Source organism: Lactuca serriola, chromosome 6 (genome assembly GCF_051521515.1).
Source record: "Lactuca serriola cultivar US96UC23 chromosome 6, Lser_US96UC23_V15, whole genome shotgun sequence".
Taxonomy (NCBI): domain Eukaryota; kingdom Viridiplantae; phylum Streptophyta; class Magnoliopsida; order Asterales; family Asteraceae; genus Lactuca; species Lactuca serriola.
Window position 1 is genome coordinate 106,238,277 of NC_136413.1, and position 16,650 is coordinate 106,254,926.

A 16,650-nucleotide genomic window follows, 5' to 3' on the forward strand; every position below is an offset into this window, starting at 1 on the left:
GTTATACTTAATTCACTATAAATGATGCTCTGATACCAATCTGTCACACCCCCAAACCAGAACGGCATAAACGTTCGGGGGCGGAGGACGTCATATTCAGTATCATAACAGTTCATAGAAAGGAAAGTACACACCACCATACATATATAAAGGTTTTTAAAATGTTTACATCATTGTATTCATTACATGCCCAAAAGATAAAAGCATAAACATCTTTCAAAAGAAGTAATTAACGGCAGCGCGTTAATCCCCAAAAGTTGATTTCCAAACCTGCTTAGCGGTTCCCTGAGAATACAAGTTATTTCAAAGAGAAAGTATAAACAATTAAGTTGGTGAGTTCATAAGTAGTTTAGAAAGTTTGTATGCCATTCTAAATTGAGTGTATGTTTTCCAAGAAAATCCCTTATTTTCTTATAAAAGTGTGAAATGCATGAGAATATATGTATTGAATAATATGGATAGTTAAATCAAGAAAATCCCTTATTTTCCTATTAGTTGTTTGTTTTGTATACTGGGAAAATCCCATATTTTCCTAAAGTGATAGTTAGCCTAATGTCCCAGACTAAAAACCGAAAGCAAAAGACATGCCTTAGGGAGTTAAAGCATAGATTTATATAATAAAACCTATTAGAAGATTTCAGTTTGTTAAATGAAGAATAGTTTTAATAACTACTCATTCATCAATCAGAAGTACTATAATAATTGTATACCCGATGAGTTTTATAACCATACTAAACATAATATGCCTGTAGCGACGTTCTTCAGGCGTCATAGCGTTATGACAAACTGTCACCCCAAAGGACGGACTGTAGCTAACGGTCAGGGCGCGGGATCATGACTTCCCGTATAGATCTATACACATTTGACACGTTCTCCGAACGGGAGACTCTGGTTATAGACAGGACTTGAAGCGGTACCTTTTAGCAAAAAGGTATTATTTGAAGATGTACACGTCTCACGGATTCTCAACTAAGTCTGTATTAAAGTAGTAGTTTTGTATGCAAAGTTTATCCTTTTTCACAATGTTCGACAATGCATAAATCATAAGTTTTTAAAATGTATTAAAACTGTTTAGCAACGAAGGATGCTTTGGAATTGCTAAATAATTTGTATAAATCTAGTGCATGCAAAATGTGACAAGAGTTTTCACATAGTAGTAGTGAATCACAAGTGATTCATTCGATAAAAACGAGTACAGTGAAACTTTATGAAATACACGATAATAACCGTATGTTTACTTGTATTCCCCCCCCCCCCTTAAAAGAGTTTAAAAAGCATTTAAAATGTATTTAAAAAAATGTGTTTGTAGGGGTATGAACTCACTTGAAGGTTTGAAGAAAGCGAGATGGAAACCGGGCAGAATTTCGTCTCGGGAAACGGATTTTTCTTGGGATTCTCGGGAATCTCGGGAGTAAAAACGATCTTCGGGACTTGGGTAAAATGACCAGGGCTTCGGGTTAGCACGGGCACGGAAAACGAGGAAAAACGCAAGAGAAACGAGAGGAAATGAGCAAGTTTTCCCGGAACCCTCGCATCCCTTTTATAGGGGCTGAGAGGCCTCGGTACGCGGGGCGTACCCGTGCGTCATGCATGACCGAGTCCTCGACTGCCCCGGAGGTCGGATGGGACGGGGCATAGCTCGCATAGGAGGCGACGTGGTCGAACCGAGGCCCTTGATTTGAGTACGCAGGGCGTACGAGGGTACGCAGGGCGTACCTCGGTTCCATCTACTGACTCCTCTTCGGATATTACCAAGAGTTTAAAATTAAAAATATATATTAATTATTTATTAAACTTCAAAAATTCATATCTCCTTCATACGAACTCCATTTTCGACGTTCTTTATATCCACGCGTAGGTGAGACTAAGATCTACAACTTTCGTTTAGATTCCGTCGGCAAATTCCGAAATTATTTTTATTATTTATTTTTAAAAGGCCGTGTTTAAGGAAATTCTTTAGAAATTCACAACTTCTTTATCTGACGTCGGTTTTTGCCAGACTTTTTACCGCTGAATTACCATTGTCGAGACCTTCGATTCTCGTTTAGGTCATTCCGGCCAAAATTCGCTCGATCTCCGATTCGAGTTTTTAGCTGCCTGCTGCTAAGCCGAATTTAAAAATAATCATAAATTCAATTTACGAAGTCGGATTTGGGCGTTCTTTTTATGTACTTTTGCAGTTTAACGATATCTATGACTTTCATTTAGACACCTAAGGTCAAAAAGTATTTTATTGAAACTTTGCGTTTTTACGTAACTTCGTATTGCCGGTTTTTGTCGGAAAACTTAGAATGGTCATAACTTCTTCGTTATAACTCGAATTTTAGTGTTCTTTATATGCTTGGAAATCTTAAGATGATATCTACTACATAGCGTACTCCAACCAGAGCTTTTGAATACTTCATTTTTCGATGGTATCCCAATTACTTTTTTCAAGAGGTTACAAGACTCGATTTTCAATGACCTGAAATGACGGGTTGTTACAAAAATACTCATTGTTACAATGAATAAACATACAAAACATTTGATGCCTTGGTAGAAGGCTACTTATATTAGAAAATATAGGATTTTCTAGGAGATACAAACATTTACTTCAAATATTTACAAACTTATACTTTCAAACGCTTACAAACATTTTCATACAAACGATGACATTAAAATGCTTATGAACACACCAGCTTTAAAGTTGCTAAACTCTTTCAAAATAACTTGTATTCTCAGGTCATCAGAATACAGGTACAATTGATCAGGTTTTTAAGAAGACGGAGCGTGTTCGAGACTCGTCTTTTATTTTGATTATTTTTGATGTCTTATTACTATGAAAGAACGTACTTGTATCAATTATTACTATTAATGAAATGGATGATGTTGTTGCTTGTTTACTATTTTGCATTTTTATGATACTGTACATGACGTCCTCCACCCCAGAACGTTTCCGCCGTTCCGGTTTTGGGGTGTGACAGTTAGCCATTAGAACTCTTGAACCCTTGAATCCCTATGAAACAAAAACCAAAAATGCATCCATTTTGGAGAGTTTACGGCCGTACACACTTGGTGTGGCCGTAAACTCAAGTGTGGCCGTGAACACACTTCCCTTGGCCGTACACTCCCCTTTGATCAATCACATGTGATTTCAACACTTCATTTCAAGTGTTTCCAAGTCCCAAAGAGTGTTTCCTTGCATGTTAGTTGCTTTAAACACTAAATCCATGCCAATATATGTCATTAGGACTCGTTTGTGTCTCGGGACTTCATTCGTGGAACTTCTCATCCTTACGCGCATATTCGATTGAATCACCCACATAAGGTGAGTTCATACCCCTATAATCAATCTTTTAACTATTTTAAATGCTTTTAAGGGGGGATACAAGTTAAACACAGTGATAATTGTGTAAATGTTTCGCTATAAACATCATTTTAACAGATTGCTTATGTATTTATAAGTGATCAAAACATTTCAAAAACTCTTTTTAAGTTATGTTACTTTATAGTTTACAAAACTCCATTTTTAAAGTACAATCATAACTTAGTAGATAAATGAGTATTTTCTTCAAGTCAGTAACAGTTCAAGTAAACATACTAGTAAACTATAATAGGTATAGTTTAGGAGTTCAAACATATTATAATGAGAAACAGGGAGGAACATACTATAATGAGAAACAGGGAGGAACCTACTATACACTATACAAAGAGAACATACAATACACTAGAATAGAGAGATCATACAATACTAATACAAGAATACTATAACATTAATGTGAGCCACTACTTCACAACTTAGAAATATACTTGCTAGGATGCGTTTTTTAACCAGAGTCTCCGGGAGGGAGAGCATGAGTTTGTGTATAGATCTATACAGGATTGACACTCCATACCTTACTGCTAGCTACAATAGGAGTTGCAAGTCTACGGGTGACAAATGTCACATCAGTTTCGGCGCCACTAGGTCGTCGTGGTAAATCACGTGTCATATCAGTATGGTTATAACCACATCACATTTTAACCTTAACTAAAAAACTGGTTTTAAGGTAGTAAGTGCTTCAGTAATTACTTGGGAAAAACTTACATCAATACAAGTGACAAACATAACAGTCGAGTCATAATACATTCAGTAGAAAGGGGCCTATAATGCTAACTTTATGATTCCTTAGTTTACAAATCAGGAATATATATTAATCGGATCCTACAGGTAGTAGGATGTGTGCTTTCCGCTCCATTTCCTGTTCCTTGTTTGGTTGTGGGCTTAGAGCAGATTTACCCGGCCTATTATCTACCCGATCTTAGCTATATATATATATATATATATATATATATATATATATATATATATATATATATATATATATATATATATATTCCGTATACACCAAGTAACCATAAGGAGTACCAGGTATGGGCCAGGTCATAGTATACAAATTCAATACACCGTTTTCTAGTACAAAACATACGTTTTAAATAGAATATTTGGTAGACAAAACTAGAAACTTACCAGTAAAGGGTTTAATCCATTTTATTAAACCAATATAACTTAAAGGACGTTAGGTGGTTAATTCTATAATACCTTAGTTTATACATCAGGGTTATATATAATTAATACCTGATAGGTAGTTGGATGTGTGCTTTCCGCTCCATTTCCTGCTCCTTTTTTGGTTGTGGGCTTAGGGCAGATTCACACAACTAACTATCTATTCGATATTAGATTATATATAGCTAGTATAAACTAAGTGATTATAGAAGGAACTATTGTGGTTACCATTTTTACTAAAAGAAATAAGGGTTTTCTTAAAGAATGTTTTCTTCATTTATAAAGGAACTATTACAGTTAACTCCGTGAGTACCAAGTGAATACGCTAGAGTTATATACAATGATGAACTAACAAACAATGGGATGTGTGCTTTCCGCCTTACCTCCTGTTCCTCGTTTGGTTGTGACCTTAGGGAAAATTCACACAACCGAATGTTTGTTTACTCTGGGTTTTATATAACTTGTGTCCATTTAGTACTCATAGAAGGGATTGTAGAGTCATTTTTACTTATCTTTTATCAAAGCAGGAAATATAGAATTTTCTGGAGGAATAGGCGAACTTTTCTAAAAAGACCTTACAACTTACTTACATCACTAAAATCTTATGGACTCACCAGCTTAAATGCTGATCTACTCTTTCAAAATAACTTGTATTCTCAGGAGATCAGTAGACAGGTACGCGCACTGGGATTCAGAAGATGGAGCATAATAGCTTCATGTGTTGTTTTGTTATTTTAATATGTGGTCTATGTTTTGTGAACCACATACTTTGTAAACACTTTCTTTCTAAACGAAATGTTTGTTTATTACTTTAATTACTATGATGCATGTCTTGTGATACTAAACATGACGTCCTCCACCCCGAACGTTTCCGCCGTTCCGGTTTTGGGGTGTGACAGATTGGTATCAGAGCGTAGTTTATAGTGAACTAAGTATATCAACCGATAAAAGATACACAACTATAAATACAATGGGGCCTAAGTGCTATGGATAATAATATATTTTAAGGATATAACAATACCTTATAAAAGTGTACATACATGCTTATACATATATACATACTAGAACAAGTATCACAGAAAGAACAGAACATAAGTATTTAAAGGTTGAACATTGCGGTCAAACCTGGACAGTTATGTAATCATATCTAGAATCAATATAGCCTGATCAACAATATTCATTCGAGATGTGACCGACATGTGTTTGGGAGTGATGTGGTGTTGCAATAGTCTTAAAACTTACGTAACTCTATTCAAGGGATTTCTAGATCAGTACACAAAGATAGAATACTATGGAGTATTTTATGATTGTACAAGACAACAACAAGTTTAAGACATATCAAGTACATTACATTAAAATACTATAGGAGTATTTTAGACACTATAAATAACTTGTGATAACTTAGAAGACCCTTACGGATAGATTTACAATTTTGGAGTGTATACTTCCAAGGTTTTATATAATTAAGATTTTATAGACTTAGAATTTGTGATCTATGCTTCACTACCTGTTCCTTGTTTGGTTGTGGTTTTGAAGTAGGATCACTTATTCGAAGGTCTATTTAATCTTATATTATATACAACTTGTATACATTGTGTAATTATAGGAGGACTCTGTAAGGATCACCCCATAATGTTTCACTTAAATCTCATAGATTCGTTACACACTTCCATTCTCGCACGACAAACCCAGATAGATGCAACCACTTCCTCATAACAGTCAACAAAAGAGTCAAGGAGGAACAAGAGCAAGTTCATGAGAAGTTTTCAAAGAAGGATCAACCGAAGTAACCAAAACCTCCTATGCGTCACACTAATAAATAATAATCTTGTTTAACTTAATGAGTTAGTGGAGACACTGCTCACACTTTGTGTTAGGATTATTTTCTTTTCGTGCAACTAGTAACAGTTATTCAGATCACAAATATTCATTCGAGGATAGCCGGTTCTAATTCATAAAGATTACTTTGTATAGATTCTTTTATGAATTGTTTCCAGAACCCTATGAAAGTCAGAACTAGATACACTCAGAACTAGGATAACATTGTCTTTCAGCTTTTGGCTTATAAACCACTGATATAGACTTATTCTGTCTCTTCTTTGTATTCTTTTAGCAAAGATGCCTCCTCGCAGATGAAACAGGCGCACCACTCTGATAACTCCAACTCAACCGCTAATACCCCCCTCCACAGTTCGATCCTGCTGCTATCCAAGCAGCGATCTCAGCCGTAGTGGCAATTGTTGTAGCTCACATTGATGAAAGTGGTACCTTCGGATCTGATAGCGGTACCCACTTAACCAACCCCGAAGTTACTCAAGGAATTCATGAACTGCAAACCCAAATCCTTTGATGGAACTGGTGGAGTCATCGCTCTGATGCGATGGTTCGAGAAAACAGATTCAGTCTTTGCAATCTGTTCATGCCCAGAAGGGATGCACCTTCTCTGGCAGAGCCCTGACATGGTGGAATAGCCATGTTAAATCACTGACCCTATTGGTGGCTAACTCAATAGGTTGGGAGAAACTGAAAGAGGTGATGTTGGAAGAATACTGCCCTAGGGGTGAAGTTCAAAAGCTGGAACAAGAACTATGGGAGCATACCATGGTCGGCTCGGACATAGTGATCGACACCGACAGGTTTAGACCTGGAAGCACTGTGTCCAAAAATGTTTAACACGGAAAGTAAGAAGATAGAAAGGTACATCTGGGGTTTAGCTACCCCGATTCAAGGAGATGTGCTCTCTTCTAACCCAACTACATTCGATAGCGCCAAACGCCTGGCCTAGAGACTCATTGACCATGGAGTCCACCATGGCGTGGTGGTCCCCATTACCGAGCCATCTAAGGGAGGGGACAATAAACGAAAGTCGGGGAAAAAGAGGAAGGAGCGAACAACACAGGAAACCTCGCAGGAGCAACAAACGAGTAGTATATACGTTGCCACAACACCTGCTACTCAAGCATCTTCCAATCGATATGATGGAACTCTCCCAAAGTGTGGAAAGTGCATCTATCACCGCACCAGAGTATGTTGGGAAATGTAGTGCCTGAACTGCCACAGAAAAGGACAAACAGTCCGTTTCTGCAGGGCACCGGCTCAACCGATCTCCCAAGACCCCGGTGTTGAAGAAAACCAAGCCTGTTATGGTTGTGGTGAGATTGGACACTATAGGAGGGACTGCCCGATAACAAAGAACTCAGGAGCGGATTGCCGAATTTTGATGATCACCGCAGGAGAATCTACCCCGGAGTCGCCAACGAGTAGTAGTACGTCTTCGAAATAATAATTACTTAAAAAGTTAATTTATATTTATATAAGATTAAAAATTGGGGGAAAACATTTAAAAGTAATTGTAAATAACTCACTTTTTGGAACAAGTCATAGTATTCAAGAGAACTAAAAGATCCGTTCAAAGAAGCTATGATGACTTAGTATGTACATCAGGGTTGTGCATAGCTAAGATTTTGCAGACTTAGAGTGAGTGATTCCACCTTAATTCCTGTTCCTTGTTTGGTTGTGGATTTGGGGCAGAGTTACTCAGTCGACTGTCTTATTCATCTTAATTATTCATATCTTGTATATTCCAGGCTATCATAGTGGTACCGAGGAAGATCGTAGTATAAAGTATCGACACTAGTTATGTACTTGCTCATCGCAGTACGATACGTAGAAGTGTTAACATCAAGGGGAAAACAGAATACACTAGAACGTTTACGCAGAGTACATTGTCGAACACACTAAGGATACATCATAGTATAACAAACATTTCTTTGAAATTGGCCAAACTTTTGATCAATAAAGAGTCCGTTGCTATCATTCGTCATGAATTGTAGAGGTCCTCACCATACTAAGTTTATATGTTTCCATCGCCTTGACCGTCAAATTCACGAAACCTTCGTCACTCGTAATGATAGTCTGACCCAGACGTCGGAATCGTCTACCTAGTATTCTAAACCTTGAAGTACTCATGCGAATAGTACTTTGCCCTCCGAAGCCTTGCCGCTGTATGTTCCGCAGACCTTCCCGAAATACCACTCGTTCAACAGATCAAGTTCAAGCACAGAGGCTAAGGACAAATACAGCCCACCTATCACTAATAAGTGTATACGTGAGGGTGGTATATCATTATGATTACGCATATTTAGTATGTGTGCTTCCGCCCTATCTCCTGTTCCTTGTTTGGTTGTGGACCTATGGCAGAGTCGCACATCCGACCGTTTAACTAATCTTAATTATATACGACTTGTATACACAAGGTGATGATAGATGGACCAGGTATCAGTCTTATCAGGAGAGAAAGGGAAAAGTTGCCCAGGTCTACGAGTGGTTATTCTTCTATTCAGAAGAGCACAACCCCAGGAGTACAGCTAAGGAAAGCTAATTTTGGGACGAAATTCCATTTAACGGGGGGATGATGTGACAACCCAAAAATTTTCTGTTATCGTATAAGTCAATTCAATCAACCAAAAGTCATACTAAATTCTATTACATTTTAGTCTTGTTAAGGATCATTCTAATAAGTTCTAAGCCTAGTACACTTATGGAATGGAACTTGAAATGAGTTAACTTAGTATTGGAGGGAATGAAATCTATCCAGAAAACACAACACATGGGGTTTACGGCCGTAAACTCTATGTACGGCCGTAAACACCCTCTAGTCGTGAACTACCCCCAACATATAATAGTTTGCTTCATTTTTCTTCATTTCTCCAAGTCATGGCCGCAAACTACCATTCTCTCTCAATTATCATAAATTCAAGAACACCATTTCCATTCTTTTCACCCTCTTTCCTTTGTATCTCCTTAGAATACAACTTAGGATCTTCAAACACTAGCCAAAAACACTAAGATCTTCAAGTGTTCTTCAAGGGGGCCGTGAACCACTCATACATTTGGGCCGTAAACTCCTCAAAGACCTTCAAAGTGTAAGTACCTCTTCAATAATTTAGTTAAGCATGTGTAACACTTGATTTCCTAGCCTTTAAACAACATCTAACTACATAAACTCCATGAGTTTACGGTCGTAAACTCTTTGTTATGGCCGTAAACCCTTGTTTTGGACATATCTTGAGCCTCAAACACTTATAGATGCTCGTTAGCCATTAGAACTCTTGAACCCTTGAATCCTTATGAAAAAAACCAAAAATGCATCCATTTCGGAGAGTTTACGACCGTACACACTTGGTGTGGCCGTAAACTCAAGTGTGGCCATGAACACACTTCCCTTGGACGTACACTCCCCTTTGATCAATCACATGTGATTTCAACACTTCATTTCAAGTGTTTCCAAGTCCCAAAGGGTGTTTCCTTGCATGTTAGTTGCTTTAAACACTAAATGCATGCCAATTATGTCATTAGAACTCGTTTGTGTCTCGGGACTTCATTCGTGGAACTTCTCATCCTTACGCGCATATTCGATTGAATCACCCACATAAGGTGAGTTTATACCCTTATAATCAATCTTTGAACTATTTTTAATTCTTTTAGGGGCGGGGGGAATACTGTTGGAGTAGGTGTCTAAGTTCATAACTATTTATAGAATGTACTTGACCCAATTAGCATGGTCCATCTGGGTTGCATGGCATCATGCATTTGGATAGACTAAAATGAGAAAAAAATACCACTTAAGGTTTATTAATATATTATAAGTTCTAATATATTAATAGCATTATTTAATTAGTATTGATCAAGAATTAATTTGGAATTAATTAAGTGATCAAAAGAAGACTAATTAAATATATAGGTTGATTGTGTAAATCATCCATACTTATATAGTGGGCTAATGCTTCATCGATTATCAAGTTGGGCTGACACCCATAGGATTCTCCATGGATGCTCCATGGTGTTTATAGAACCCATAGGTCATGGAAATGAAAAGTCATGACAATTAGGGTTTACATTGTTTAACCCTAATTGTAACACACTATATAAGCATCATCTTGTAGACCAAAATCGGCCACTAAGAAAGACAAGTGAGGTCTAGCCGATTTTAGAAGTGTTCGATTTTTCTCTAAGTTATTCCAAGTGCATTTGGTGTTGTGTGAAACATTTAAGGCATCACACTTGAGGTGTTAGGCTCACCAGGTCTTCAAGGAATCCAAGCTACTCACTACTAGAAAACAGCCCTTTAATGACGCGCAAACAATGACACGCGGTGATTTACGATACGCAAAAGCGTGTGCCCTAAAAATAATGTCATCTCTTCTAAAATTTGAAGGATAGAAAACATGCTTTTGTGCATTCCATAAAATTAGCGTCCAACAAAAAAAATTAAAAGCACAGAGGTCACTTATTTAAAAATGTGCATCGTCTAGAAATGTCGCTTTATATTTTTTTTAATATAAGGCGCGTTCTTTTCTTTTGCAGCTGAGGTAAACAAAAATCCCAAAAATTTGAAAGGATGCCATCGATATCCTCTACCTTATTTCCATCATTCATTTTTTTTTTCTCTCTCTCTCTCTCTCTCTCTATATATATATATATATATATATATATATATATATATATATATATATATATATATATATATATATATATATATATATATATATATATATATATATATATATATATATATATATATATATATATATATATATCACTCTAATACCCAAAAAAAAACCCTAATATCATCACCAATCCTCTTTTCTCCCACAACGAAATCACAATATTACCAAATCTCTGATCTTGTCTTTTGAACAGATCAAACCCGCAGGGGTTCTCGATTTCATTATGTTGATGTGTGGCGACACGAACAAAAAAAAGGAGTGTTGCGCCTATCAGATACAAAAGGCGTTCGAGAGAAAGGGAGGACATCGATCAAGGCTTACTTACTTCTACCCACTGGAACCGCCATATCTCCCACTCGATGTTGAAATTTTCAGAAAAGCCCTAATTCAGTATTATACTCTCAAGTCTCAATAGGAATTCAAATCTTGATTCTCGTTCATTTTTTTATTCTCATTTGTTCTAAGCATCTTTCCGTATTGATGAAAGATTATAGAAGCCCAAAATCGGATACTAGAATTTCTGGAAACATGGGCAATATTTTCTCAGGTTTCCTTTATTTTGCATTTGTGCTCACCTTCAATTTTTGGTTCGTATGTTTGTCTAAGAGAGACGTAGAAAAAAACCGAACAGAAACAAAAGGACCCAAGGCGGCGGTGAGAGATTAAAGTAAATCTGAACAATCTTAGATGAGCAAGAAGGAATGATGAGGTCAAGGGAAGACGCAAGCGTTGAGGTATGTGATTTACTTTGAATCGGTGCCTATAGTTCTCTTCCTCTTTTATGCTTTTATCAGCCTTGACTTGCAAACATCGATTATCAGAAATTCTGAAGATGATGATCGATTCAAGGTCTTCCGGTGACTGTCTTGATTTTCCACCATTTTACCTCCACCTGCTTCAATGCATCTGCACCCCACCGCCTTACTACTTCCTCTCTCCTCTCTCTCTCTCTCTGTCTCTCTCTATCTATCTATCTATCTCTCGCCAAGAAATCCGTTTCTCTACTATTGATTTGCCGCCCCGGTTGTCTCCATCGTTGGGCTAACCTAAGGCATGGTCGACCTAGCCAACGACTCAAGGAGCTATTGATAAGAATTGATATTCTGTTTCAGTGAATTTGCTAGACCTAATTACCTTTTTATTTTTTTTGTATTTCTTCTGTTGTCAATGTGACTTCTGTTGTTGTCTTCCCAGTGGCATATATATGGATTCTCATGTATCAGGAAATAGATTCAACAAAGTTCAAATTCTGTCCAGGTTTGACTCTTCACTGTACACCATAAGAAAAAACATATGTGACTCTGTTAGCAAAATTTTCATAAGCTTCTCTTAAATGTTGATTTTTCCTTCATTCCATTACTTGAAATTAGAAGTGTTATAGAGAAGCTAATATCCATTCCTTTCTTGTGTTACTGCAGAGCACTCATAGCAATTACAAGGTGCAACAGACAATTGGTCAAAAATAGGTACCCTTTGGAGGATACTAAAAAGAACAGGTCATTATGGTGGGGTCAAAGGAGAAAGCTTGATCAATTACTAGGTGATCTTCTGAGGTGAGGAAGATTTACTGTTTTTTAATCCTAAATACAGTGTTAGTAAAGATATAACAAGATAAGTTTTTTTTTTCTTCTTCAGAGATGTGGAAGATTTATGGTTTGGGCCTTGGAAGGTGTTGCTTTTGGGGGAGTTTTCAGAAAACAAGCATATTGACTCTGTACACAAGAAATTGATGAATGATCTGAAATTTGAGAGTAAAGTTGATGTACATGAAAGCATTCTCAAAGTGATAATTGGAGGTGCTGGGCCCCATGCCGCCTCTCAACATGAGGAATGGATATATGAGATGATGATGAAGAAGGGATGTTATGTTGGTGGAATAAAATGTGAAGAAAGAATGGACACCTCATCTTCCTCTGTTTCAGAACTGATACTAGATGCAATCCATGAAATCGAGGAAGAAGATAGATAAGCTGTGATATTAGTTCTATACTTTGACATCCGGGTAATCTATTTTCTATGAAAAAGACATGAATGCCCTTCTCATGTTCATGTTTGTCTGTTTTGTTTTGATAACATGTGATTGGGTTGCAGATGCTACCATGGGAAAATCTGCCAATACTAAGAAACCAGGAGGTGTATCACATGCCTTCTGTTTCAAGTATTTCTTACACATTTGATAGATGTTGTTAATATCAAGAAAAGTCTGCATTCTTTCCTATGATTGATCCGCTGGATGCATACTATTTGCTCAATCCTAGCACACCAGCTGAATTTCAGCATTGGTTTAAAGATCAAAATTTGGAGGTAGCTAACTCTTTTGTTATGAAAATAAGTTATATCATTTTCTAATTAATGTGACTCAAACATTAATTGCAAGCTAATTTTAAAATATATGATGAGCAGGGGACAACTAGGACTTCACCTAGCGTGGATGAACTGAGCATGGCCTTAAAAACATGACCTTTTCATGTATTTCGGCCATGGAAGTGGTATATATGCCTTTTTTTTAATAAAAATTTATGCATATGTATCTTAAAAAATACCTAATTGTATTATTTATGGTATGGAGATAATTAGGAGTTCAATATATCCCGGGTGATGAGATACAAAAACTTGATGGGTGTGCAGCTACACTGTTAATGGGGTGCAGTAGTGGATCTTTATCTTTAAACGGATCATACAGCCCAAAAGGAGCCCCGCTGTATTATCTATTTGCAGGATCACCTGTAATAGTTGCCAACTTATGGGAAGTAACAGATAAAGATATTAATAGATTTGGTAAGGCAGTTCTTGATGCCTGGATTAAAACAAGATCAATCAGCTCTACAGATTGTGCATAATGCACTGAAGTTTCAATTTCGGACAGGTTAAAGAACATGAACATACTAGATGATGATGATGGGGATAACAGAAAAGGGGGGAAGAAGAAAACATCAAGAAAGAAATCAGTTGAATGTTGTGAAGTTAATAATAATAATAATAATAATAATAATAATAATAATAGTTGTAAACATAGACCAAAGAATGGGTCGTTCATGGGACAGGCTAGAGAAGCTTGTACACTTCCTTTTTTAATTGGAGCTTCGCCTGTGTGTTATGGTGTTCCTACAGGTATTAGAAACAAGGATTTATGAGCCTTTCATTTCATTGGCTTTTGTATTATTTAGTCTTTATGAGCAAAGCAATAGAATGTAGAGTGAAATCTGTATTTACACCAACATTATTTATATATGAACCAAAAGTTGCATCTAGGGTCATCGCCATGTGGAACATATGTGGATGTTTCTGATGTTGTATGTTTATGCTGACGGTTGATAAACACATTTTCCCCATCTTATTTGTAACATCGGATATATAAGCAACAATAATTTAATGCAAACATACAAACCTCAAAAAATCCTTCTGACCCATGCAAAGCATGGAAACCTTATTATTATTATTATTATTATTATTATTATTATATCGTCAGCAATTACTATTTTCTTAAGCATGTTCTTATTTTCTTTCTAAATGACGGGTCACCATGCTCCCAAAGAAACATATAGATGGAGCTCATGAGATACAAAGTTATTGCCTTGGCCATACAGAGTGAGTGAGTTACTGGAAATGCCATAGTTGACTGCTCAATAAGTTTGACATGGTTTATAAACTTTGACAGTTTCAATTATTATTAACATTATACTCTTGTCATGTATCTATATTCAATGGCAGATTTGTCTCCTTCCTAGCCTTTGTCTACAATCAACAATTTCCATAGGGGTATGAGTTTTTTTATAACTCTAACAAATCGGACATTCTTTCTTGTGGTGTAGGTTCTCTTAGGAGTATAGTCAAGATCAATGGAGTTTCATGTGTTAACAGAAAGAATATAGTTGTAGCACTAGCATCTTATGAAAATGGAGGAAAAAATAGTGCCCAAAATGCCCCTGAGAAGTTGGAACCTTTGTGGGATGATGGTTATGGGACACAAACCATGAAAGATTACACTAAAATAGCCATGGATTTGATTCGTTTAATTAGTAGTGATGGTGGGCAACCTAGGTGGTTTTGCCCTGTTGCCTATAACAGGCCTCTAAAAGATTCTTTTGTTCTTATGTATTTGCCTGGTAATTTGTGTTTGGTTATAAAATTACACAAATTACCATTTTACCCCTACAAGATATGCTTATATTTACTTACTAATTGGATATGATACTTTGTGTAGGGTTGGAAGGAACTGGAACTGGCCTTGTTGTACATGAGAAAGCTCTTGGAAAGTGAGTTGAATTTGATCTTCATATTCTCTTTGAACATTCTTTCTTATAAATTTTTTTATAGAATCTTTAATAGGAGTATGTAAATGTTTGCTTAAAATTTTGTTGTCTTGGGACTTCCTATAGATCATATTCAACATTTCAACTTATTACCAAGTAATTAATTAAGTGTCTCTATCTACATGCTCTTTCACTTCACCATTGTATCTATTTTTCTTTAGTAAAAAAATATTAGCTAAATCATGGTGTGTTGCTATGAAATAAACAGGCAGGACAGACATACAGATAAAAGTGGAAATCCCTCAAGATACAGAGCATGTGGAGCCGCTAGATGAAGCTTGTATATGGCGCCAAACAAGACGCACCGCCACTGAAACTTTAGGAGCCGAGAACAAAGCTGAATCCATAGAGAAGGTTCAATTACAATTTACAAATCTACCCTTCTATTTTCTTAAATATTTTATTAATCCAATATTATCATATCTTTGAAACTTAACAGCAGTTGTTGGTCTTACTCTTTGTGATCCATCAATGAAGTGGCCAATTTGCATCATGTAATAAAATTTTAGGTGAAGATGTAGGTATATGATTTTTTTAATGAATAATATAATCACATGTATGAATATGAAATAAAGTTTGTTATTTAGTATATGATAATCATGTATAGGGAAAAAACTTTTATTGATTTGTTTTATCTTTCTATGGATCGATTATTTGTATGACATTAAATTTTATGCAATGGATTGTATTTTTTGTATATAGTATTTTATTTTTTGTTATGAGACATTAAATGCAAATTTAATTTAAAAATTAGTAAATCTATAAATAATATTTTTTTTAAACGTTTAAAATTACGATACGCAAAAATGTGTCATCTTCATTTATGACATGACCTTTGTTGACAACGGCTTCCTTAATACGCATTACGTGTCATAAACATGAGCCTCGTAAGGTTACGACACGCAAATGTGTGTCGTCTTCCTTTATGATAGGGCCTTTCTTGATACGCATTGCGTGTCACAAATGCGCGTCGTAAATGTGCGTCGTAAATAGATGACGCACAAAAGTGTGTCGTCTCTCTTTATGACATGGCCTTTCTTGACACACATTTGCGCGTCGTCTGAGCATTTTACGACACGCATTGCGCGTCGTAAAAGACTGTTTTTCTAGTAGTGACTACAAGGTATCTATTTCTTACTAACTTTTATGTTTAAAAGTTCCCCTTGTATGCTAGATAGGTTGTGAACCTTGGAAAAACAATTTTGCATGTATCATAGATAAAACATAGAACCAAGGTTTCTAGGGTTGCATGTACACTATAGGAGTGTTAGAATGCTCAAAACCCTTCAGTGGTATCAGAGCC

The 16,650-nt window shown here is 36.3% G+C and overlaps 1 protein-coding gene across 4 annotated transcripts; it reads left to right on the forward strand.

The window, feature by feature from the left end:
- The first annotated feature begins 11,141 nt into the window (after positions 1 to 11,141).
- On the forward strand, positions 11,142 to 16,044 carry LOC145056637 (uncharacterized). Of its 4 annotated transcripts, none has more exons than XM_079004338.1 (11): positions 11,142 to 11,768; positions 11,856 to 12,291; positions 12,453 to 12,587; positions 12,670 to 13,036; positions 13,126 to 13,338; positions 13,438 to 13,523; positions 13,612 to 14,145; positions 14,847 to 15,140; positions 15,239 to 15,290; positions 15,556 to 15,701; positions 15,787 to 16,044. In XM_079004338.1, exons 7-10 carry the CDS (start codon positions 13,911 to 13,913, stop codon positions 15,620 to 15,622), a joined length of 648 nt encoding a protein of 215 aa, XP_078860464.1. In that variant the 5' UTR covers positions 11,142 to 11,768; positions 11,856 to 12,291; positions 12,453 to 12,587; positions 12,670 to 13,036; positions 13,126 to 13,338; positions 13,438 to 13,523; positions 13,612 to 13,910; the 3' UTR covers positions 15,623 to 15,701; positions 15,787 to 16,044. The 4 variants fall into 4 exon arrangements, with proteins under 4 accessions (XP_078860464.1, XP_078860465.1, XP_078860462.1 ...); XM_079004339.1 differs by having other exon boundaries at positions 12,229 to 12,291; positions 13,604 to 14,145; XM_079004336.1 differs by having other exon boundaries at positions 12,229 to 12,291.
- Positions 16,045 to 16,650: the final 606 nt, after the last annotated feature.